The sequence below is a fragment of the Neovison vison genome, chromosome 3 (genome assembly GCF_020171115.1).
Source record: "Neovison vison isolate M4711 chromosome 3, ASM_NN_V1, whole genome shotgun sequence".
Taxonomy (NCBI): domain Eukaryota; kingdom Metazoa; phylum Chordata; class Mammalia; order Carnivora; family Mustelidae; genus Neogale; species Neogale vison.
In genome coordinates this window covers 111,985,166-112,010,111 of record NC_058093.1, presented here as the reverse complement: position 1 = coordinate 112,010,111, position 24,946 = coordinate 111,985,166, and the positions used below count along the sequence as shown (strand labels likewise).

At 47.5% G+C, this 24,946-nt stretch overlaps 1 protein-coding gene across 2 annotated transcripts; it reads right to left on the bottom strand.

The window, feature by feature from the left end:
• Window positions 1-11,600: 11,600 nt before the first annotated feature.
• On the bottom strand, window positions 11,601-21,813 carry PROC (protein C, inactivator of coagulation factors Va and VIIIa). 2 transcript variants are annotated; one of them, XM_044240958.1, is made up of 9 exons: window positions 21,748-21,813; window positions 20,137-20,227; window positions 18,643-18,809; window positions 17,121-17,145; window positions 16,834-16,971; window positions 16,572-16,706; window positions 14,427-14,566; window positions 13,450-13,567; window positions 11,601-12,292 (listed from the first exon to the last, which is right to left on the bottom strand). In XM_044240958.1, the coding sequence occupies exons 1-9, from the start codon at window positions 21,811-21,813 to the stop codon at window positions 11,715-11,717; spliced, it is 1,458 nt and encodes a 485-aa protein (XP_044096893.1). In that variant the 3' UTR covers window positions 11,601-11,714. The 2 variants fall into 2 exon arrangements, with proteins under 2 accessions (XP_044096893.1, XP_044096894.1); XM_044240959.1 differs by having other exon boundaries at window positions 21,768-21,801.
• Between the last annotated feature and the right edge of the window lie 3,133 nt (window positions 21,814-24,946).

The window sequence follows — 24,946 nt, the reverse complement described above, 5'->3', positions numbered from 1 at the left end:
CTGGTCTTATAGAATAAATTTGGATGTTTTCCTTCCTCTACTATTTTATTGCAATAGTTTAAGGATAGGTATTAACTCTTCTTTAAAATTTGATAGAATTCATCAGTAAAGCATGATCCTGAACTTTTATTTGTTGGTTTTTTAAATTGATTCAATTTGATTAGTAATTAATCTGTTCAAATTTTCTATTTCTTCCTGATTCAATTTTGGAAGATGGTGTGTTTCTAGGAATTTATCCATTTTTTCTAGGTTGTCCAATTTATTGGCGTATGGTTTTTCGTAATATTCTCTTATAATCTTTTGTTTTGCTATGGTGTCTGCTATTTCTCCTCAATTTCTGATTTTGAGTTCTCTCTTTTTCTTGATAAATCATGCTAAAAGTGGGCCAATTTTGTTTATCTTTTCAAAGAACCAGCTCTTGTTTTCATTAGTCTTTTTTATTGTGTTTTTAATTTTTTTTAAGATTTTATTTATTTATTTGACAGAGAGAGAGATCACAAGTAGGCAGAGAGGCAGGTAGAGAAGTGGGGAAGCAGGCTCCCTGCTGAGCAGAGAGCCTGATGCTGGGTTCAATCCCAGGACCCTGTGATCATGACCTGAGCTGAAGGCAGAGGCTTAACCCACTGAGCCACCCAGGCACCCCTGTGTTTTTAATTTTTATTTCATTATTTCTGCTCTGATCTTTATCATTCCCTTCCTTCTGCTACCTTTGGGTTTTGTTTGTTCTCCTTTTCTAGCTCCTTTAGGTGTTTATTTGAGATTTTTCTTATTTCTTGAGGTAGATATCTAATGCTTTAAACTTCCCTCTTAGAACTGTTTTTGTTGTGTCCCAAGGATATTGGACCCTTGTGCTTTTATTTTCACTAGTCTCCATGTATTTGTTGGTTTCCCCTTTGATTTCTGAGTTGACACATTTATCATTTAGTAGCACGTTGTTTAGCCTCCGTGTTTTGGGATTATTTCCAGATTTTTCTTGTAATTGATTTCCAGTTTCATACAGTTGTAGTTGGAAAAGTTGTTTGATATGATTTCAGTCTTCTTAAATTTATTGAGACTTGTTTTGTGGCCTAATGTGATCAATCCTAGGGAATGCTCCATATGCATTTGAAAAGAATGTGTATTCTATTTGTTTTGGGTGGAATGTTCTGTATATATCTGTCAGGTTTATCTAATGTGATGTTTTATTCAAAACCACTGTTTCCTTGTGGATTTTCTATCTGAATGATCTGCTATTAAGTCCCCTACTATTGTTGAATTATTGTTGATTTCTTCCTTTATGTCTGTTACTATTTGCTTTATGTATTTAGGTGCTCTTACATTGGATGTATCAATATTTACAACTGTTATATCCTCTTATTGGATTGACCCTTTTATCACTATGTCTTTGTCTCTTGCTATCATCTTTATTTTAAAGCCTATTCTGTCTGATGTAAGTATTGTTATCCCAGCCTTTTTTATTTGTATGATATATATTTTTCTATCCCTTCATTTTCAATCTGTATTATCTAGGTCTAAAGTGAGTCTCTTGTAGGCAGCATATAGATGGCTTTTGTTTTTGTTTTTGTTTTTAGCCATTTAGTCACCCTATGTCTTTTGACTTGAGCATTTAGTCAATTACAATCAAAGTAATTATCACCATTTTGTTGTTTTCCAGCTGTGTTTGTAGTTCTTCTCTCTTTCTTCTTCTGCTGTTTTCTTCCCTTTGGCTTGGTGGCTTTCTTTAGTGTTATGCTTGGATTCCTTTCTTTTTATTTTTTGTGTATCTTTTTCTAAAATTTGTGGTTATCCTTGAGTCCATATAGAACGTTTTATGTGTGTAGCAGTCTATATTAAGTTGATGGTCCAAGTGATCGAACACACTCTAAGATAACTAAGTTTTTACTTCTCCCTCCACATTTTATGTATAGGATGTCATGTTTTTCATCTTTTTATTTTGTGTATCCCATGACTAATTTTTGTAGATATAATTGATCTTACTACTTTTGTGTTTTAACCTTCATACTGGCTGTATGAGTGATTAACCTACTACCTTTACTGTATTTTGCTTTTACCTATGAAATTTTTTCCTTTCTTAATTTTTTTACTTCTACTCATGGCCTTCTCTTTCCATGTAAAAAATTCCTTTTAACAATTATTTTTTTGGGGGGCGCCTGGGTGGCTCAGTAGGTTAAAGCCTCTACCTTCGGCTCAGGTCATGATCTCAGGGTCCTGGGATTGAGCCCTGCATCGGGCTCTCTGCTTGGCAGGGAGCCTGCTTCCTCCTCTCTCTCTGCCTGCCTCTCTGCCTACTTGTTGTAATCTCTGTCTATCAAATAAATAAATAAATTCTTTTTTTTCCCCTTTATTCTTATTAGGCTGGTTTAGTGTTGATGAAATTTAACTTTTGTTTTTCAGGGAAACACTATCTCTCTCTCTCTCTCTCTTTTTTTTTTTGTTTGTTCCTATCCTGTTTATCCCTCCTTCTATTCTGAAACTTTCTAGATAGAATATTCTTGGTTGTAATTTTTTTCTTTCAGCACTTTGAATGTATCATCCACTCCTTTATGGCCTTCAATGTCTGCTGAAAGACCAGCTGATACCAACTTAGTTCTTGATTGAACCAGAAAGGGGAAACATATTCTGATATGAAAAAAAATACAATCTTAAGCTGTTATGATTCCTTTTTAAATAATTTTCAGCATTCTAAAAAAATTATGAGACAGGCAAAGAAGCAAAAAATGTAACCAATAAATAAGAAACAATGAACCAATATACGTAGACCCACAAACAGACCCACAACGTATTAAAGAAGATAGAGAAAACAGTGGGCCAAATTGGTGGAAATTTGGAGATTTTCTACAGAGAAATGGAATATGAAAAGAAAAATCATGTGGACATTCCAGAAGTGAAAACTTTGACTTCTGAAATTAATAATTCATTGCACAGCTTTCATAGAGATTGGACACAGAAGACAGAATTACTGAACTTGAAGACAGATTGATAGAAACTCCTCAAATCAGCATAGAGAGAAGGAAAGAAAGAAAGAAGAAAGGAAGAAAGAAAGAAAAAAGAAAGAAGGAGAGATGAAATGGCAGATTGTGATTAATCTTATGAAGTCCTCTGCACCATGTGATTGTTTAAGCACATGCATGATTTTTTTTAAACAGGTACAGTGCTCTCCTGTCTGATGAGGGGTTCTGTGGGACCTCAGTGTCCACACTGACCCTTGCACTCATTGCGCAGGGTGATGGGAAGGGAAAGGACATAGGTTAGAAACCAGAAGACCTGGACTTCATGCTTAGCTCTCCCATTGACTTGCGGTGTGATCTGGGTTTGCTTAAAACTTACTTTCCCGGCCAAACCCCATGAAGTCCCCAGAAGGGCTATAGCTAGGATCAGGCCTAGTCCAGCACCTGCCAGTGGAGCCTGACAAGGAGCAAGTCTGAAACTGGCTAACGATTGACCTATTCTAAATATTGACAGAGCCCAAGTTCTGCCATTGCCCAACCATACATGACTTCTCTCCTTCACCTGCAACCTGGGTCCATGTCACAGGGGACAGAACAGAGACTTTGAAGCTTACCACAAGTTCCACATAACTCCTTCATTAGGGACAATTTAGGGAGTCCCACTGAGTCTCTTTCCTCCTCATCAATATGAAGAGAGTTAGTAGTACTTTCCCTCCCAGTTGCTGTGAGACCACTGCCATCACAAGGTTAGCTAAGTGAGGGTGATCAATACAGCTACCCTCATCTCTGTCCTCAGCCTGCAGCCTCCCCTGAGACAGCTGGGGTTGGCTAGCCATCTCTTCCCTGGGGTCCATCTCCCTGCTCAGTCTCCCCTGGCTTCCCTTGGGACTTGGTCCATCTATTCCTGAACTTGTGCCCACGAGTTCACAAACCCCACCCCCTGCCACCTCCCTCCATCTCTCCCTGGTCCTCTTGGCCTCAGTTCAGCTAGCAGTTTCCCATCTGTCCTTCCACCCCTGCTCTGCCCCTGGTTAAGCTGGGTGGAGGACTCCTTAGGAGGCAGAAACCCCAATTCCTCAGCCCAGCAACCCCAGTGTAGGACTCTCTGCACATGACTGGCTTCCAATGGAGTACTGAACTCCCACTTTCATAGATGACTCAGCCTGTGCAGAACACTCCCATCTCTAAAGAAGTTTCAGTTATTGTGACCCTCAGTCCCAAACTTTGCATGAAGGAGTAAGGACAGAAGGGGAGGGAGGAGCTCACTGATACCTCCAGGGACTCTGCAGATTTTTATTGTCTTTTATCCTTACAATCACTAGGGATATAGTAGATATGAACCCAAGTTCTTAGATGAGGATATGAAGGTTCCGGGTAATGCAGCAAGTCTTAGGCACCAACTGGGAGATATCTATGGCATTACATATGACATGAGCTGGGAAGCTGTTGCTGGCTTTGCAGTTATTGCTGTTCATTTTAAAGTATGATCTTGTTTAAGTTGGAAACTGTCTGTTCTTTAAAAGTTTGATAGAGGAGTGCTTGAGTGGCTCAGTGGGTTGGGCCTCTCCCTTCAGCTCAGGTCATGATCTCAGGGTCCTGGGATTGAGCCCCGCATCAGGCTCTCTGCTCAGCAGGGAGCCAGCTTCCCCCTCTGTTTCTACTTGCCTCTCTTCCTACTTGTTCTCTCTCTCTCTCTGTCAAATAAATAAATAAAATCTTAAAAAAAAAAGTTTGATAGAATTCACAGGCACAAAACAACACATGGCTGAGGTTTGGAAGGGGAGAAAGATGGCTTTCAGCACCACTTCAGTTTTCTTTTTGTGTTTTCAGGAATGTATCTATTTCATTTATGTTTTCGAGTTTATTAGATTCTAGCAAAACAGTTCTTAATTCCTTCTCCTTGCTATTTTATTTTTTATGAGATATAATTGACATTTAACATCATATTAGTTTCAGGTGTGCAAAATAATGATTATTTATATATATTTTTAAATGATTGCCACAATGTCTTGTTAACATCCATTGCCATAATTACAAAGTTTGTTTTCTGTGAGGAGAACATTCAAGATCTACTTTCTAGCAGTTTTCAAATACAATACAGTATTATTAACTATAGTCACCATGTTGCACATTACATCCTCAAGGCTTATTTATTTTATAGCTAGAAGTTCGTGCCTTTTGACCTTCTTTACCCATTTTTCCCACCCCCAAATTCTCCTCCTCTGGCAACCACCAATCTGTTTTCTGCATCTATGAATTTAGTTGGTTGGTTGGGTGGTCCGTTAGTTAGTTAGGTTCCATATATAAGTGAGAAACTGCAGTATTTGTCTTTCTTTGTCCAACTTATGTCACTTAGCATAGTAACCTTAGGGTCCATTCATGTTGCACAAATGGTAAGATTTTCTTTTTTTTCATATTTTCATATGTTTATTTGCCATCTATATGTCTTCTTTTTAAATTAACATTTAATATATTATTTGTTTCAGGGGTACAGGTCTGTAATTCATCAGTCTTACATAATTCACAGCACTCACCATAGCACATGCCCTACCCAGTGTCCATCACCCAGCCACCCCATTCCTCCCACCACCCTCTTCTCTAGCAACCCTCAGTTTGTTTCCTGAGATTAAGAGTCTCTTATGGTTTGTCTCCCTCTCTGATTTCGTCCCACTTCATTTTTTCCTTTCCTCCCCCATGATCCTCTCCCTATTTCTCAAATTCTACATATTAATGATATCACATGATAATTGATTTCATTGACTTATTTTGCTTAACATAATATCCTCTAGTTCCATCCATGTTGTTGCAAACGGCATGATTTCATTTTTGATGGCTGCATAATATTCCATAGTATATATACACCACATCTTTTTTATTCATTCATCTGTTGATGGACATCTAGGCTTTTTCCAAAGTTTGGATATTTTGGACATTGTTGCTATAAGCATAGGGGTGCACATGCCCCTTCAGATCACTACATTTGTATCTTTGAGGTAAATACCCCATAGAGCAATTGCTGCGTCATAGGGTAGCTCTTTTTGCAACTTTTTGAGGAACCTCCACACTATTTTCCAGAGTGACTGCACCAGCTTGCATTCCCACCAAGAGTGTAGGAGAGTTCCCCTTCCTCTGCATCCTCTCCAATACCTGTCATTTCCTGACTGGTTAATTTTAGCCATTCTGACTGTTTAAGGCAGTATCTCATTGAGGTTTTGGTTCGTATTTCCCTGATAACCGAGTGATGTTGAGCACTTTTCCATGTGTGTGTTGGTCAATTGGATGTCTTCTTTGCAGAAATGTCCGTTCATGTCTTCTGCCCATTTTTTGATTGCAATATTTGCTCTTTGGGTATTGAGTTTAAGTCCTTTATAGATTTGGGATACTAGCCCTTTATCTGATATGTCATTTGCAAATATCTTTTCCCATTCTGTTGGTTATCTTTGGTTTTGTTGACTGTTTCCTTTGCTGTGCAAATGCTTTTTATCTTGATCAAGTCCCAATAGTTCATTTTTGCTTTTGTTCCCTTGCCTCCAGCAATATCTCTAGTAAGAAGTTGCTATGGTTGAGGTCAAAGAGTTTGTGGCCTGTCTTCTCCTTAGGATGTTGATGGTGTCCTATATCATATTTAGGTCCTTCATCCATTTTTATTTTTGTATATGGTATAAGGAAGTGGTCCAGTTTCATTCTTCTGCATGTTGCTGACCAGTTTTCCCAACACCATTTGTTGAAAAAACTGTCTTTTTCCACTAAATATTCTTTCCTGCTTTGTCAAAGATAAGTTGACTGTATAGTTGTGGGTCCATTTCTGGGTTTTCCATTTTGTTCCATTGATCTATGCGTCTGTTTTTGTGACAGTACCATACTGTCTTGATGACTGCAGCTTTGTAATAAAGCTTTAAGTCCAGAATTGTGATGCCTCCAGCTTTTCTTTTCTTTTTCAGGAGTGCTTTGGCTATTCAGGGTCTTTTGTAGTTCTGTACAAATTTTAGGATTATTTGTTCTAGCCCTGTGAAAAATGCTGGTAGTATTTTGATAACGATTGCATTAAATGTGTAGATTATTTGGGGGAGTATAGACATCTTAACAATGTTTGTTCTTCCAATCCAAGCTTTTCCATTTTTTTGTGTCCTCTTCAATATCTTTCATAAGTGTTCTCTAGTTTTCAGAGTTCACATCTTTTACATCTTTGGTTAGGTTTATTCCTAGGTATCTCTGGTTCTTGATATAATGGTAAATGAGACCAATTCCTTGATTTCTCTTTCTGCTACTCCATTATTAAAATGCAACAGATTTCTGTGCATTTATTTTATATCCTGTGACTTTGCTACACTCATATATTAGTTCTAGCAATTTTGGGGTGAAGTTTGTTGGTTTTCTACATGAAGCAACATGTTGTCTGTAAATAGTGAGAGTTTGACTTCTTCCTTGCTGATTTGGATATCTTTTGTTTCTTTTTATTGTTTGATTGCTGAGGCTGACTTCCAATAATGGTTAAAGAGTAATGGTGAGAGTGGCCATCAGTTTTCCCCACTGAAGATGATATTAGTTGTGGTTCTTTCATATATGGCCTGCGTGATGTTGAGGCATGTTCCATCTATCCCTACTCTGTTGAAGGTTTTTATCAAGAATGGGTACTGTATATTGTCAAATGATGTTTTGGCATCTATTGAGAGGATCATATAGTTCTTATCCTTTCTTGTAGTAATGTGGTGTATCATGATTGATTGAACCACACCTACAGCCAAGAAAAATCCCACTTGATTGTGGTGAATAATGCTTTTAATGTACTGTTGGATTCAATTTGCTAGTCTCTTGTTGAAAATTTTTGTATCCCTGTTCATTGTTAATGTTGGACTATAATTCTCCTTTTCTTTTTTTTTGTTCATATTTCTTTTTCTGTTGTTCATTTTATATATATATATATATATATATATATATATATATATATATAAAAGATTTTGTTTATTTATTTGACAGAGAGAGAGAGATCACAAGTAGCCACAGAGGCAGGCAGAGAGAGAGGCAGGAAGCAGGCTCTCTGCTGAGCAGAGAGTCTGATGCGGGCTTGATCCCAGGACCCTGGGATCATGACCCGAGCCGAAGGCAGAGGCTTAACCCACTGAACCACCCAGGCACCCCTGTAATTCTCCTTTTCAGCGGAGTCTTTGTCTGATTTTGGAATCAAGGTAATGCTGGGCTTGTAGAAGGAGACTGGAAGTTTTCCATCCATTTCCTTTTTTTTTTTTTTTTTTAACAGTTCAAGAATGGGTATTAACTCTTTAAACGTTTGGTCCTGGGAAGCCACCTGGCCATGGACTTTTGTTTTCTGGGAGTTTTTTGATTGCTGATTCAACTTCTTTGCTGGTTATGGGTCTGTTAAAATTTTCTATATCTTCCTATTTCAGATTTGTTAATTTGGTAATTCTAGGAATTTGTCCATTTCTTCCAGATTGATCAATGGCTATAATTTTTCATAATATTGTCTTATAATTGTTTGTATCTTTGTGGTGTTGATTGTGATCTGTCCTCTTTCATTTGTGATTTTATTTATTTGGGTCACTTCTCTTTTCTTTTTATAAGTCTGGCTAGAGGTTTGTCAATTTTATTAATTCTTTCAAAGCACCAACTCCTGGTTTTGTTAATCTGTTCCAGATTTTTGTTTGTTTGTTTCTATATAATTTATTTCTTTTCTAATCTTTATTATTTCCCCTCTTCAGCTGGCTTTAGTCTATATTTGCTGTTCCTTTTCCAGTTCCTGTAGGTGTAATATTAAGTTGTATATTTGAGAGTTTTTTTGCTTCTTGAGTTAGGCCTATTTTGCAATATACTTCTCTCTTAGGACCATCCTTGCTGCATCTCAAAAGTTTTGGATGTCATATTTTCATTTTCATCTGCTTCTATACATTTTTTAAAAAATTTTTCTTTAAGGGCGCCTGGGTGGTTCAGTGGTTAAAGCCTCTGCCTTTGGCTCAGGTCATGATCCCAGGGTCCTGGGATGGAGCCTCACATCTCACTCTCTGCTCAGCAGGGAGCCTGCCTCCTCCTTCTCTCTCTTTCTGCCTGCCTCTCTGCCTGTGGTCTGTCTGTCAAATAAATAAAAATCTTAAAAAAAAAAAATTTCTTCTTTTACTTGTTGGTTGAGCCATTCATTCTTTAGTAGGATGTTCTTTAACCTGTGTGTATTTGTGGTCTTTCCAAATTTTTTCTTGTGGATGACTTCAAATTTTATAATCCTGTGGTCTGAAAATATGCATGGTATGATCTCTCTCTTTTTGTATTGTTGAAGGCAGATTCATGACCCAGTATATGATCTATTCTGGAGAATGTTCTGCGTGCACTTGAAAAGAATGTTTATTCTGCTGCTTTAGGATGAAATGTTCTGAATATATCTGTTAAGTCCATCTGGTCCATGTGAGTTCTCTCTTTTAATTGGCAAGTTTAACCTAGTTATATTTATCATTATTTCCAACTCATTCCATAGTTTCCATTAACTATATTTTCTTCTTGTCTCATTTTATAGTTTATGTTTGTTTTGATTTACTTTTTGTATAAGGTGTGAGATTTAGATTGGGTTTCATTCTTTGGCCTACAGATGGTCTACGGTACCAGCTTCATGTGTTGAGAAGTCTCTCCTTTCTCCATTGAATTACTTTTGCAGCTTTGTCAAAAATCAGATGCCCATAGTTGTGTGTTTAATTTATATCTAAGTACTTCATTTTCTTTCCTTTTTAAAGATTTTATTTGTTTATTTGACAGACAGAAATCACAAGTAGGCAGAGAGGCAGGCAAAGAGAGAGAAAGGGAAGCAAGCTCCCTGCCAAGCAGAGAGCCCAATGTGGGGCTTGATTCCAGGACCCTGGGATCATGACCTGAGCCGAAGGCAGAGGCTTTAACCCACTGAGCCACCCAAGCTCCCCTAAGTACTTCATTTTCTTTAGGGTGGTTGGAAGTGGTATTGTTTTTAGTTTTGATTTGGACATGTTCATTGTTATTATATAGGAATTAAATATATTTATGTGTACTGCTTATTTATTTTTAGTCTCCTTTTTTGTTTTCTGTTGGACAGATGCAGTTTTCTTGGGTGTGTTTAAAAGATGTACCTTTGTTCTTGTTTTCTTGCCTTTAGGACCATTTCCAGAGACTTTAAATGTTTTTTCTTTTTTTTTTTTTTTCATAATTTTCACTAGTTTCACTATGCTCCTCATACTGTCATGCCCGGGTTTTCTCATCCATGCTAGTTAACTATCTTTATGGGAAGCTCACCTTGTGCAGAGGCATCCAGCATGCTGTCACTCTCTCAATCCATTATGTCCCACAAGTGTCAGGGATGCTGGCCCAATGCACTAATTGGGAGGTGGTTCCAACTCTGGGCCTGTCTTCCTCCCAGTTCCTAGCTGTGCCATCTACCCCTCTCCTGGGTGTGTTAAGAGATGAATCTTGCAGGCCCCTTCTCAGCACAGTTCTTCTCTTGTGGTTGAATATAGATAACTCCAAGGGTCCTGGTATCTCTCCGATGTGATTAGCAGCTCGGGTCTGACAAGCTGGTTATAATCACAAGTCAAGGTCTCCTTCACTATTGACTCACTGTGCTATCTTTTCTGAGATTGCTGCCTGAGGCTTGGAAAAAGTGCCTATCCAAGCAGAAATGGCCCTTAAAGACCATCTGTCTAGTGGTTTTTAACCTCAGTTACACTTTTAAATCACCTAGGGAGTTTTTAAAGTATCAATGCCTGGGTCACCTACTCTAAATCAGTTAAACCAGAGTCTCCAAGGGCGCAATTCTAGCTAGATGTCTGTGAAAGTTCCCCAGGAGGTTCTAACGGACAGATGGGCTTGAGAACCACAGCTTTCATTTAATCCCTTTTTTTATGATGCCCAGATGAGAGAATGAGTTGGCCAAGGCCACACAGAGTTAGATTCCTTGTATAACTTTCAGCTAATTGTCTCAGCTTGTCTCACCTCTATCCCTTTTTATTGGGTACATCCTTGCTTCTTTCTCTGCCTCCTCCAGTCAGTTTTAGAAGGCTGGGTCAAGACAGAACCTCTTGCTTACTGCTGTTCATGATCGTGTGAAATTGTCCTTAAACAGCTTCCCCAGCTACACTGTGAGCTCATGCTGAGCTGAACCAACACCTTCTGAGTCTCTGGCTACTTCCTCCACTGGATTGATAATAGTTTCTACACCCAGCAGGTGCTCAACACAGCTGCTCTCCAAGAACAGCGGAGAACAGACAGAGCCATAGGGCTTTGGGAGTCAGACTTAGACTTGAATCCTGATTCCACCATGTAAACCCTCCTGAACTTCAGATTCCTCCTCTGTAACAGGAGTTCAAAGCCTCTGCCTTCATTGTTGGGTTGACTGTAAAGCTCTGGCTTCCAGATCTGTTTTGCGTGGGCTCCTTCCAAGACCCTGGGAGGGGCTCTCACAGTTTCAGAGTCACATTTTCTATTCTTCTTCATATAGAGAGCTCCCTCCAAATGCTATCAGCCTAAGACCTCACCGAACTTGGACCTCCTCCTCCCCACCCCACAGAGCTGCTCTGGCAGTTAAAGAAGATTGTGTTCCTAAAGTGTGGGAAATGCAGTAGATGCTCCACAAATGTTACTTCTCTCCAGAACAGCCCAGAAAAAGGATTCAAAGACAGACAGAACTGTAGCTGAGGTGCATGTCACATGTCCCCTTTAATGTCTCAAATATTCCCATTCAGCAATCCAGCCCCCATTCCACAAGTGGCCTCTGGGGTTCAGACACAAGCCTGAGGGATGCTAAGGTACCTGGTTCTCAGGGAAGGCCTCCTCAGCTCTAATGTGGCCATGGATCCAGTCAAGGTAGCGGCTAACTTTTGTGTAAATGCCGTAATTGTGGAGGCGCCCGCAGCCTTCGCCCCAGCTCACCAGGCCCACCAGGAACCAGGTGCCACGGAAAGATGCAACCATAGGCCCCCCACTGTCACCCTCACAGGCATCCCGCGCGTCCCCAAGGATGCCCGCGCACAGCATGTTCTCAGAGACCATGTTGTGCATGGCCTGGATGCACTCATTGTGCGGGGCCACGGGGATATTGATGAAATTGAGGACGAAGGTGCGGTTCCTTTTGGTCTCACTGCGATAGCCCCAGCCGGTCACCACAGTCTCCTGCCCAACCTGAGTGAGTTCACGCTCTGCAAGGCCACTGTCTGGGAGGCAGATGGGCACGATGGTCTGCGAGAGGACAGCAGGCTGGGCGAGGCGGAGCAGTGCGATGTCATTGTCTGTGGTGCTCTTGCTGTAGTTGGGGTGGATGAGGATCTCCTTGATGTCCACATCCATCTCCCACCTCTCCCAGCGCCGCAGGTCATACTCCCCTGTGGGACAAAGGAGCAGTTAAGAGCGGTTTGGGGCAGCCAGTGGGCCCACACCTGGAGTGGTCGCTGTTTCTCCCAGGCAGTTACGAGTGCCAAAAGTCTGTGCTTCATATCCCTGCCAGTGGTAACAGCTGGGGTGTCAGTCCTAAAGGGGCATTATTCCGGCTGGAATTTAATACTCAGTCCCAGATGGAGCAGTGAGGCCTGGCAAGTAAGCAGCTGTGGGTGGTCAGCATGGCAGCCTAGAACACAGATCAGATCCACACTGGGAAGTGGAGGGACACAACTCTCCTAGCAGTGGAGGGACACAACTCTCCTAGCAGTGCTGGCCCAAGAACAAGGCAGTGACAAGCCACGATGGGGACAGGGCCAGAACAGCAAGACCTAGAGAGGACCCACGGGACAAAGGCTCTGCCAGGGAAGATCTGGATCACACGTAAGGGACAAGATCCTCTCCAGCAAGGCTGATGGCTCCTGGAGCAGCAGGGGCAGTGCAGGGAGCTGAGAAATCTAAACTGAGTGCCACTGGAGGCCATGGGACTTTGGTCATGCTGGAGGCAATTGTAGAGAATATGAATTTGGTCATCCTCAATATATCTTTTCCTTCTTTTCTGCATGAGCAATGGAGAGCCCCCTCCAGAAGTTGGTAGAGCGGGGCCCAGGCTTGTGGCCCTGGGTTACTGCAGGGAAGCAGCCGGGAAGATGCTGGGGCCTCTGCTGCTCAGCTCAGCCTCTGCACTGCTGTCAGTCATGTGAAGCATGGCCCTGAGCCCAAGCCATGTGGATGCCTTGTGGATCTCTGCACCTAAGGTGCCAGACACCCACACACACAGCCTGTTCATCTGAGTGTGAATAAAGAGGCGAGGGTATGTGTGTGTGTGTGTGTGTGTGTGAGAGACCCCCCTCACTTTGCAAACATGTGTATGTAAGCACTTGGGCACCAGATTGGAAGAGAATCCCCTACCTGCAGAACAACAGGTGCCACTGTGTCTAAAATACCACAAGAGTAGCTGCGGGGAGCACACAGGCCTCTTCTCCCCAGACACCTTCCAGGGGACTCACTCAAGCAGCCTCTTGCTCAAGCACCCCAAAGACGAGGGTCCCCAAAGCTCACTAAGGTCTCTGGTGGCGCCCTCCTGCCTAGCCCCAGCCCGCACCGAGCCTGACGATGAGCTTCTTAGAGTCCTCCATGCAGTGGGCGGCTGTCAGCACCCAGGAGGTATGGATGAGCACTGCCCCGCAGGCCAGCTTCTTCTTTGAGTCCAGCAGGATCACCTGGAATGGGAGTAGGCAGTGACATCACAACACTACCTCTGACAGCTCCAAGTCTGGGCCTACAGTTCTTGGCACAGCCACAGCATGGTTCTCAAGCCTGAGGCACTGGCTGCATTGGTCAGTTTTTCATGGTCACACAGCATGGACTTATGGTCCCTTGCTGGCATTTTCTGTCTTACAGAGTTGGACTGTTGTAGGGCATCTCCTTGCCTCTGCCCATGCTATGGCTACAGTCACCCTTAGCAGCACCCAGAAAGTTCTACTCACCCTTGAGACTTAGGCTGGGACTCAAGTCCTCTAAGATGCCTTTGAAGCCTCAAGGTTGTATTGAGTATCCCCCTCAGGATTCCATAAGCCCCTATCCCCCTGGCCATCCTGGCTTTGGTCCCATTGAGTGGCTGTTTTTATGGGCCTGACCCTTGCAGGATCTATCCCCAAGGCCTGCCAATCTTCTGCTTATTGATTTTCTGTACCCCTCCCTCCCACCCAGTGCCTGGGACCATTTAAAGTATTAGTTCCCATGGTAGCAGGGTCAACCCAAGCAAGACCTCTGTCATAAGCCAGGCCTTGGCCTAATGTGCCACCAGCAGCACATGATCTTTCCAGCTCTTTGTTATAACTATAACTCACCTTCCTGCACATCTGCCCCCTGCCCCTGTGCCCAATTCACCCTGCCCCGACCACTACTTTCCCATCAGGTACCCCTGGATTTCCCTTAAACTGCTTCGCCATTAGCACTGCCCCCCACCCCAAGTGAAGGCAGCATTTCCTCTCTCCATCTGTGCATTCTGATCAGGAACTCCCAGTAGGGGCTCAGAGATTCCTGCCCCAACTGCTGAACAGCTGCTTCTCATCTCACCTGCCAGGGGCTCTCTCCCCATTTGGTCTCTTTCCCATTGACGAGCCTTGGATCTACTTGGTCAGTTTGGTTTGTGTCCCGTTTCAAGTGCTTGCGCTTCTTCTCCAATCGCTTCCCTGGCTTCCCACAAGGGAACTTCACTGAAGATAGGGGAAGCAAGTGAATTCCTGCCAGGCACTACTCCCCAAGACTGCCCTCCCATCTTTGTCTACTTCCTGCCTGCAGGCTAGTTTGCTCCATTGTAGGGTTAAAAGGCTAGGTGACGCTGAGGCACCCAGTTCGAGTAGCCTGCAAATCCCCTTGTGTTAGTCAGTCAGTCAACAAACAGTGCCACCTAATGGTAAGAGCCAGACCAAGCACCATCACTACCTATCTGTGTGTCCTCGGACAGGTTAAACTTTGCGGAGTTCAGTATTTGCTCCTCCAGAAGTTGCTGGGAGCAGTCCCTGAGGTACGTAAAATAAAGTCTCATGCTGGGATACCGCCAAGCTCTTAACACAGGTAAGAAATTATGGGGAGGAAGTGGTGGGCATTCCTGGGGGAGCCCCCAAAGTAGCTCTGAGCACGGTTGTGAGGTCCCCTGCCAAGAGGACAGAGAACAGGACAGAGAACCGAGGGCTGGGAGGGCTTTCAACATCTGCTTATAATGGACCATGCATGCTAGGTTGAAAGATTTAGACTTGTACGATAGTTGATGGGCAACCATCAGCAGAAGAATTGCATAGTGGCAGAGAATAGAGAGAGACAACAGCAAAAAATTCCAGAAGCTAGACATGGTAACTAACTTGGCTGACTGAGAAAGCAAAAACCTTAGCTAGTAATACAATTCCAGCAGCAGACTGCTTTTTATTACAGAACCCTCCAGAAGCCTCAGTGTTTCTGAAGGACACAGTGTAGGCTGGGACTACAGACAGGAACGCTGAGTTTAGAAATGAAACTGCCAAAGCCCTAGTCCTCTGTCTTGGGCCCCCAGTGGCTTGGCTCCTCTCTCAGTCCTGAAAAAGACCACAGGTGCCTTCTCTGCACAGGGTGAACCAGAGACTATGATCTGGGCCTCCAGCCACAGGAAAGAGTGACATGCAAGGCTGGCCAGACGGAGTCACGCAGATATCTGCAGACTGGGCAGATGCCAGCTCCTCTTCTCTACTCTGCTCCAGGGGGGCTGGAAGGCAGGCTATGCCCAGTCAAACGTGAATCTGGAGAATTCCTCTCAGGAAGCGGCCTCTGAGGAGGAACTGAGAGCTTGGCAATAGGGATTCTACCAGTGACCTGGGCCTTCTGATGGCCTCTTAGAAAGCCTTTAGGCCAACTGGTCCACAGGCATTTCCTTGTAAGTTCCCGTGAATCATTATTTCAAAATAAAAAGTTAGACATTTCTTCCCAGTGAAAGGGTTGGAATATAACATTGTGGAAAGTTCCCTGAAAGAACACGAAGCCAAGTCAAAGAGATGGAAAACAGAAGTGAAAATAAACCTAGAGAAGCGATCCCAAGGAGCGGAGATCTGAGTAATTGGAGGTCCCAGAGGTGAGAAAAGAGACCGCAGGGGAGAATATGAAAGAAATAACTAAGGAAATGTGCCTGAGGCAGTAGACAGGAATTTCCACATGAAAAGGTTCCATCAAGGGCATTGTTCAGCGAATGACAAAAAGACCCATACTGGGAAACAATCTGCTGAAATTCATGATAAGAGTTGTAAAATTCTCACTTCTAGGACATACACAAAGTTGATAAAAATTAAAATGTTATAAGAAGGAAAACAGAAAAGAAGGCAGACTCAAGGTTCCTGTCTCTCCTCAGGGAAGCCAGAGGGGAGCTGGGATGCCAAGCTGGACGAGGTGTCTTCAGAAAATAAAGCTATCCAAGGTGGATGGAGGAAGATGCTGGAGGCCTGGCCCCTAACACCCACTCAGAGTTTGGGAGATGAGCTCATATGGGCTCATGCTCCTCCGGAAGTTGTCCCCAAGGTGAGCTGGGGAACCTGGTGGAAGGCAGGCAAGAGAGGGAAAGCGACCCAAGGGCACCCACACAACTCCCAGGCTGACTGCACTACCAAGCACCCTGTCGGTGCAGGGGCGGCCCGTCTCCTCGCCCACTCCCTGGAAGCCTCTCGTGCCGCCCCCACCGCCGGTTTTGGGGACGCTCACCTGTGGGCTCGCACTCCAGGTGGTCGTCCCCCAGCTTGTAGCCCGGCGCGCAGCGGCAGCGGCGCCCGCCCTCCTCCTCCAGGCAGTGGTGCGCGCAGCCGCCGTTGTCCACCGAGCAGTTGAAGTAGATCATCTCTGGACGGACACGGGAGGAGGCGCCAGGAGGGGGTGGCGCGGCGCGTTCCGACTCCCGCCCCGCCCCCCGGCCCCCCAGGAACCCCGTCTCCCGACCCCCACCCTCCTCCGCGGCCGGCTCTCTCACCGTGCCTACAGAAGCGACCCTCCCAGCCCCCGTCGCAGTTGCAGCCAAAGGCGCTAATGCCGTCGATGCATGTGCCGTGCCCGCAACACGGGCTGTCGCACGGGTGCTCAGAAGGTAGGGACGCGCACTGGTCCCCGTCTGCGACATGGGAGGAGGGACGTCATTGGTGTCTCCAGCGGGGGGGGCCCCACGCCCCGCCCCGTCCCTACAGCGGCTCAAAAAAAACGGGGGGGGGGGGAGGGGTGGTTGGCAGGGGCACCGCAGCCTGGGGTCTAGAGCGCACTCACCGACGTACTTGGACCAGTAGGCCAGCTGTGAAGAAAAGGGACACAGTCAAAGGCCTCAGCCCATGTATAAGTATACAGGGAGCCCAGGGGGTGCCCCCTGAGTCTGGCCCAGGTAGAGCAGGGGAGGGAAGGGCTTCTGGACAAAGAGGGGTCTACCCCTGCTTGTTGCCAGCCGCTGGTGCAACTGCCCTCTGAGGAGGACCACCACACTCCTCCTTGCACCCTGCTGCCCAAGTCCAAGCCACATCCCAGGTACCACCCGCCACCCCACTCCACCCCACCCTACCCCACCCCACCCCCAGTGCAGCTGTAACCCTGCTCTCTGGACTGCCTGCTACAGCAACAACCTTTACACTGGAAGCGACCCAAATCTCCCCCAGCTGCTCTGCCTCCTTCCAGCCTCTGTCACTCTCTTGGGCTTTTCTGGACCTCTCATGCATGTGGTCTTTCCCTAAGCCAGTGTTCTCAAAGTGGAGACGTTGTTGGTTAGACATGGATTGCTGAGAAGGTCTGCTTGTCTGACCAAGTCCCTGTTTCTGCTGCTGCTGCTGCTGGTCTGGGACCACCACACGGGAGATCCACAGCTGGATGCCTGCAACATTAAACCCCTCCCTGTAGCAGTGGCTCTGCCCTGCTGGGCCTGGGAGACCTTAGGGTAAGGTGCTCAGATGGTGGCTGCACAAAGTCCTTTGGGCATCTGTTGAGGAGGTTGTTTGGGAAAAAGGCCAGTGGGGATCTAGGTAAGGAGGTAGCAGATGAAAGGACAGACCAGAGTTTCCCACCCTAGTCTTGGAAGCCCTGAATTAATAAGGAAGGGCATCCTTATAGACCTTACACACCTGCATCCCAGGTAGCAGCACAACTTCTCGTCCTAGTAGCTCAAGTAAGCTCTTGAGATGGACTGGGTCTGAGCCTTGTATCAGAGAGCTACCTCCCTTACCAATCCATCCTTCTGCCTCAGGGCTGCCACCACGGCGCCCTGGCAGCCAGAGAGGATGTGGACTTCCCTTCTGATCCCCTGAGCAATCAGATTTTGCCTCTTGAGAATTTGAACTGAGGCACAGAGGGAGTGTATGTAGACAGACATCAGGGAATCTTGGGTCACACACCCCCTGATAGGCAGATGTGTGGCTGGAAACAGAGAAGGTGGGATTTTGGTCACAGAGAACAGGGGAGGCAGGGGCCAGCTATGGGCAGAGGGCGGGCTGAACTTCCTCCAGTGGGGTTATTGGGAATCTGAGCCTAAGGTTTCCCCAAATTCCCTATTCCTGGAGCTAATTGCAGAGTTCTGTTCCTTGCAGTCATGTGTGACCTGACCAAGACTGTAGGGCCAGCGTCTCCTTCATTCCACTCACCCTCCCCACCCCCGAGCAAGCTGGATGGAGAAGGGGCTGTTGCCCATTGCCTCCCCAGACTCCCAGGAGGGCCTCAGCAGTGGGGCCCTAGCTTGTTCCTCCAGACCCCTGCTGGCCACCAGCCTGCCCCTGAGGCTCGTCCTCTGCACCCAGCCAGATGGCCTTACTGTGTAATCCACATTTTGGAAAATCTCCTGGGCCTCCTCGAAGTCACAGATTTCCTCTATGCACTCCCGCTCCAGGCTGCCTGGCCGGATCTCCTCTAGGAAGGAGTTGGCTCGCTTGCGGATCCGCAAAACCTGGTGGGCACTCTTGCTGCTGGAGAACACTGAGTCTGGTTGGGGGGTAAGGGGAAGCTCATTAGGGAGAGGGGTCTAGGGTGAGGCCACTCTGCAGTGAGGCCCAGGAAATATTTTTATCTTGAGCCTTCAGGACTTAAAACTCTGCTGCTCCTCTGCTCTCTTCCTCCACATACAGCAGATGGCCAGCCGGGGAAGACAGGAGACTTGGCCATTCAGAGGATATGTGCTGGACAGACAGTCCTCCCTTTGGACCCAACCTGACCTCCGTATGACCTTGAGCCAGTGCCTTTGCCTCTCTAAACTTCAGTTTATTTGTACAAACATGAGGATGAGGTAATGGTGTCAAACAGCACAGTGCCTGACCTAGAAATGAGCACTCAGTGACACATGTTGGCTGGATGTTGTTATTACCAGGACTGCAAACGTCACCCTGTCTTGCTATTCTCCCAGTACCCCTGTGCAACCCTATCTTGACTGTCCCACCTATCTCCCACCCCTCCCCACCTCCACCCCCCTTGACCTCTCCTGAGTGGAGCATTTCCTCTGCCTTCCCCTCAGGGGCAGGGCAGACCTGGAAGACAGCAGACCTGTGCCTTGGGCTCTGAGAGATGTCTGTTGGTTATAGCTGGGATGGAGGGACCAAGTAAGGGGAGTGAGCAAGACAGGCTGGAGGAGGCAGTGCAGTGTCCAGGAAAGGAAGGCATCTGACCTGATTCTGGATACAGGAGCCAAGTGAACCACAGGTAGGAGTGGGGACACCCCAGGCAGATAAGCAGCTCAAGATGGAGCTCAAATGCCAACAACAGCTGGTGTGCCTCAAGGAGACTGGGGCAGGGGGGCTGCTGCAAGGCACTGGTAGCTCTTTGTCCCTCAGACCTCCTCATGCACCCTGGCTTCCTCCTGTTGGCTGGGGGTTAAGGGGGTGAAGGGGTGAAGCTGGGCAGTCACCATACACGTGCCTAGGAGGAGAGGCTGCCCTGTGGCAGTGTGGTTGCTGGCCAGTCCTGGCTTTCAGCTTTCGGGCTTTCACAGTTAAGGGAGTGAGTGGATGGAGGGGAAAGACCCAGGGGACTCTGTGGCCCACTCCCAGACTGGAGGTAGGAACTTCATGACATGCCCCCTGGGGCTCATTGCTGTCACCACAGTACTCTGCCATCACAGTGCCCCCACCCCTGCCCAGAGTGGAGGGGTGGGGGCTACTGGTTTCAAGCAGCTGGCCTTTAGGGACTATCAGGTTGCTCCTCCCCATGGTGCCTCTCCTGTCACTCTCAGGCTCAGAGGATATGCTGCAAAGTATGAGGGCCTTGTGTGGGGCCTTGTGAAGACCCTGATGATCCCAGGGAAGGACAGTGGCCTTACCGGGAGGAACTGGTGTGCCGGAAATTCCCCAGATGGTCACCAACAGTAAGAGGCTTGCGAGCTGCCACATTCTGGAGTTGCTGCCACCTGTCTGAGGAGGATTTTTGAGCTTCCAGCAGCCTCACCAGCCCCTGCTCTGCCTGCCACCCCTGCCCCAGATGGGAGCTGACTGCCAGGGCCGGGGCTTGGGGGGTCCTTGTTCACTACCCAGATAGCTACTAGCCCCTCAGTGTCCTGGCCTGTGTGGGGCTAGGATCACAGCAGCTGCCCAGCATCTGAGGGATGAAGAGAAAAGGTGGAAAGGACACAGATTCCTGGGAAAGATCAAAGGGACTCAGCACAAAAGGGCCATGGCAGATGCCCTCTCTTGCCCTGTTATTTGAGGATCAGGGGGTGGTGACTTTGCTGATCTAATGGCCAGGCTAAGAGTCGTAACTAATATTTATCAGACATTTATGGTATTTTTCGAACAACTTATACGTAGTTCAGAAAGCAGGCCACCAAGTCAACCACTTGGTGCAGATCCCAGCTCTGGGACACCAATGCTGGGCAAGATACCTAACGGCTCCATGCCTCAGTTTCCTAGTTAGAAAAACTGTATTTCTGCCTTATAGTAACCCTATGAGAATTAAATTAATTAATCCACATAATACTCTTAAAACAGGGTTTGTATACAGCAAATGCTTGGGAATGTTGGCTTTTATTCTCTCAGTCAAAGCTCACAAAACAGGGCGCCTGGGTGGCTCAGTGGGTTAAGCCGCTGCCTTCAGCTTAGGTCATGATCTCAGGGTCCTGGGATCGAGTCCCGCATCGGGCTTTCTGCTGAGCAGGGAGCCTGCTCCACCCCTCCTCTCTCTGGCCTGCCTCTCTGCCTACTTGTGATCACTCTCTCTCTCTCTCTCTCTGTCAAATAAATAAATAAAATCTTTAGAAAAAAAAAAAAGCTCACAATGCCTGCGAGTGAGGTGTCTTCACCCCATTTCATAGAAGGTGGTCACATCAAAGCTTAGAGGAGAGAAGGAGCTTACTGAAAACCCACAACTGGGACCTGACAGAGCTAGGACCCCAGCCCAGTGTCCAGGCCTCGAATCTTAACCCCTGCCTCAAACTACCTGCTGCTTCACGAAACCCCAGAAGTACTCCTGCAGGCTGGAAACTGAGGAGCAATCCCTCCACTGCCTCCAAGCCCAAACGGTAGGCCTGCCGGCCCCACCCGCAACCTCCCCCACTCCATCTGACCTCACTTTCCGCCTTCACTGACCACCCCCACCCCCGCCGGAGGCTGTTTGTGATATTTGTTTGAATCAGACACCCTAGGTTTAGAGGAGGGGGTGAGGTGGGGAGTAGGGGGAGTCCTGGGCTCCAAGCTGCCCTTACGATGTCCCAGGTCCCTGGCGACCCTCAGACTATTTCCACTTGCCTCCAAGTCTGGGAAGAAGGCCCGTGGGAACTGTGGCACCCAGGCCTGAAAAATGCCAGCCAGCGCCCTGGCCTGGCCTGTGGCGGAGTCCTGACGTCCCATTAGCCCAAGCTCCAGCCAGCTTCTGGAACCCTGGCTGGAGCATTCACCCTTCACATTTGCTGTTCCCACCCCCGTCCCCCCTCACAGACCTGCCATGAAGGGGCCTTACTGGGGTGGGCCAGGGAGAGGCTGCAAGGTCGCTGTCCCGCCGCCATGACAGCCTGAACCGCGCGTGAGTTAATCCATAACCTCAAATATTTGCTTGGCCCTCAGTGCTGAGACCTCCCCCTCCACAGATAAACAAACGGGCTCCCAGCTCCTGATGGCCCTGTTTGCCCAAAGCCCACTTTTGTCCACCAATGGGTGCCATCCAGGAGGGAGGGCGGGAAGGGATGGGCAGCGTCAAACTGTCTACCGATGTGGTCTCATTTGGGCCTCGAAGGTGGCTGGCTGTAGGAGGGACATCATGGCTATGTTGCAGATGGGGACACTTTTACCCAAAGATACTAGTTTTCCCCAGATTAGCACTACTGGTGATGATTCTGTGTTTCACCAAATCGAGGACGCCGTTAATTATAAAATGCACCTATTTTATGTGGCAGAAACACTGTCAGGTACACAGAATCACAGCATCCTGATTTCCAATTTTCACTATGAAAAGACACCCCTCTCTGGGTCCCTCCCATGTGAGCGCTGGCCACTCAGCTCTACCCTGGGCTCCAATAGCTCCTGTAGCTGCCCCGCACAGCAGCCTGTGGCTGCTCCTGGAATCTCTACTTTGTAGATAAGAGCACTCAGAAATCTCTTGTTAGTTGCTCAGATTCACCAAGCTGCTGAGTGGCAGGCCTGGCGTAGACTCAGGTCTTCCTGGCACCTCTTGGCCACCTTTGTAAACAAGGGAGAAAAACAAACTGGGTTCTGGAAAGGCTGCTTTGAGTCCGTGGCTGGGATGCTGGGAATGAAAAGGGCAGAAGTACAAGGTCCAGCCTGAAGCCTTGGCGCCAGTTCTTGAGTCTGTCGACATTTATGAGGTATCTTGCTTCCCTGTACCCACTGTGTGGGATCCACACCTATTTCCTCCCTACCGTACCTGCTCTTCCAACCCCCACCCCCACCCCAGGGCTTAACCACACCCCCCAAAGCCAGAGCTCCTGCAGGGATCATGTGACCCTGTCCTGCTGGCCTCCAGGACTGCCCAGGAAAGTCACCTGACCCAGGGGTCAACCCAGTTCTCTACCCCAGCCCCTAGTAGTACGGTCTGGGTGCCCTCATTCCACAGTGAGCACTGGACTGGGAAGATTTTGAAGCCGGGGCCCAGGCATCCATATTTGGGCCTAAAGCAGAGGAAGCTGAGGAAGAGGAAGATACAAACTCAGGAGAGAGGCTGAGAGAGGAGACCTTGGACACTCAGGAGTGGGAGGGAGCAGCAGGGGTAGGCCCCTACCCTCCAGAGAGAGCACATCCTGGCTTTAGGCTCATGAGGGTCCCTGCCCTCCTAGAAATCCCCTCTTTCCTTAAGTTCCCTTAAACTGACTGGGGCAGCTTGCATTTCTTAGGACAGGATATCTCCTCCAGAGGCACAGCACCTTCCCTGAGCTGTGGGGCTACAGGCCCACAGGCCACCTGAGAAGGCAAGAGGAATGGGGGGACATAAGCACGAGCTGGGGTGGCCCAGGAAGGCTGCCTGGAGGAGGTACAGCTACACCTAGAGGTCAGAGAGCAGGAAGGACCCTGGGAACAGAAGAAGGCCCCTCAGGAGGGGAGGGAATGGAGGCACAGGAGACAAACAGTGGAGCAAACATCGCAGCAAGGAGGGGTAGAAGAGAGGGAGGAGGAAATAATGGAGTATGGCGTGTGGAGTGGAGCCTCCAGCAAGTGGGGAGCCAGTAGCTGTCTTTGGAGGGTCTGTGGCAGCTGCCTCTAGAAGGGGACATGTGTTCCTCAGAACTCAGGCAGGAAGCCCAGAGACCATGGGCATGACCACACAAGAGGGGCGGCTCAGCAGCCGAGGACCTTGCCAAATACCTCCAGCGCCCATGTTCTTGTGCTAGGTGGCCTCCCAGTAAGTCTAAGTCCAAAGCAGCTAGTGGTCTGGGCTCTCCTCACTTCCACTTCTCTCCCCTAATAACCCCTTCTCCTCCATGGCTACCGAGTGCAAGGTATGGGGCTGTTCACTGGGACTCCATCCTCCTTGCCTTCCCCACCAAGCTCCTCACCCACCACCTGCTCCCCAGCTGGCACTGGTGGTCAGTTCCATGTGATGGCTGCATGGGGTTCACACGTTGGTCCCGAATATGGATGAGAGACTCTGCCTGAGGCACCCACATCCAAACCAGCCCCGATGCCCAAAGCCTGACCCCCTGAAGAGCCAAGGCAGCTGCAGTGGGAGAAGTGACCAGTGCCAGGGGTGGACTCATGCCTTGAAGGCTGCCCAGAGTCGGGCAGGATGGTTCTTCTTGCTGAACGATTCATGCTTGTTGGCCAACTGGGCACTGCAGTAGGGGTGCCTGCTTCAGGCCTCCTTATTGGCTGGCAGCTCAGGAAACCAGAGTCATCTCCCTGAAGCAGGGAGGGCCCCCTCCTGCTGTTCCCCAAGTTTGCGCTGACTGAACAGTTGCCATCCCTGGGAGAGTGCTGCTGGGAATCCAGGTGTCTGGGCTCACTGGCAACAGGTTTCTAGCAAGGGCCACTGCCCTGGTCCGCCCAATTCAGTCTGGGCTGCTGTTCCAAGGGATGGCCTTGCCTGGCTTGGTGGCCGCTGCTGGTTTGTCTTGTCTGACGCTGGGGTGTTCCTTCCCAGTTGTGAGTCACCCTGCTGGGCCTAACTTTCTCCTGATGCCAGAGCAGGACTTTGGCGTCACAGCCAGCCATGATTCAGAGAGAGGAAGGCCGTCCGTGCGCAGGGAACTGACTGCATTTGTGAGGACATGGGCAGAGGAATAAGATGCAAAGGGGTGGGGTTGGAGGGAAGGTGGGAGGAAGAGGAGTTTGGGGGGGGGGCTACAGAAAGAAAGCCAAAACCAGGAGATGTCATCGAGCAGTGGGGGATTCAGAAACCTCACTTTTGTTGTCAGGCTCATACAAGCTTATTGTTTTTAAACTTTTATTTATTTATTTATTTTTAAGATGTTATTTGTTTATTTATTTATTTAAGAGAGAGAGAGAGACCCAGCAGAGTGAGGGGCAGAGAGAGAAGCATACTCCCTGCTGAGCAGGAAGCCCGATGCAGTGCTCAATAAGGGGCTGGATCACAGGACCCTGAGATCATGACCTGAGCCAAAGGCAGCCGCTCAAGTGACTGAGCCACCCACGTGTTCCTCACATGGGTTTAAACTTCAACTTCTTTCC

Coding starts and splice junctions, on each gene's coding strand:
- PROC (XM_044240958.1), bottom strand. CDS start 21,813: ATGGCGGCGGGACAGCGACCTTGCAGCCTCTCCCTGGCCCACCCCAGT. Junction 16,972..17,120: donor CTACTGGTCCAAGTACGTCG/GTGAGTGCGCTC, acceptor CCCATGTCGCAG/ACGGGGACCAGTGCGCGTCC. Junction 12,293..13,449: donor GAAGCTCATCGTCAGGCTCG/GTGCGGGCTGGG, acceptor TTTGTCCCACAG/GGGAGTATGACCTGCGGCGC.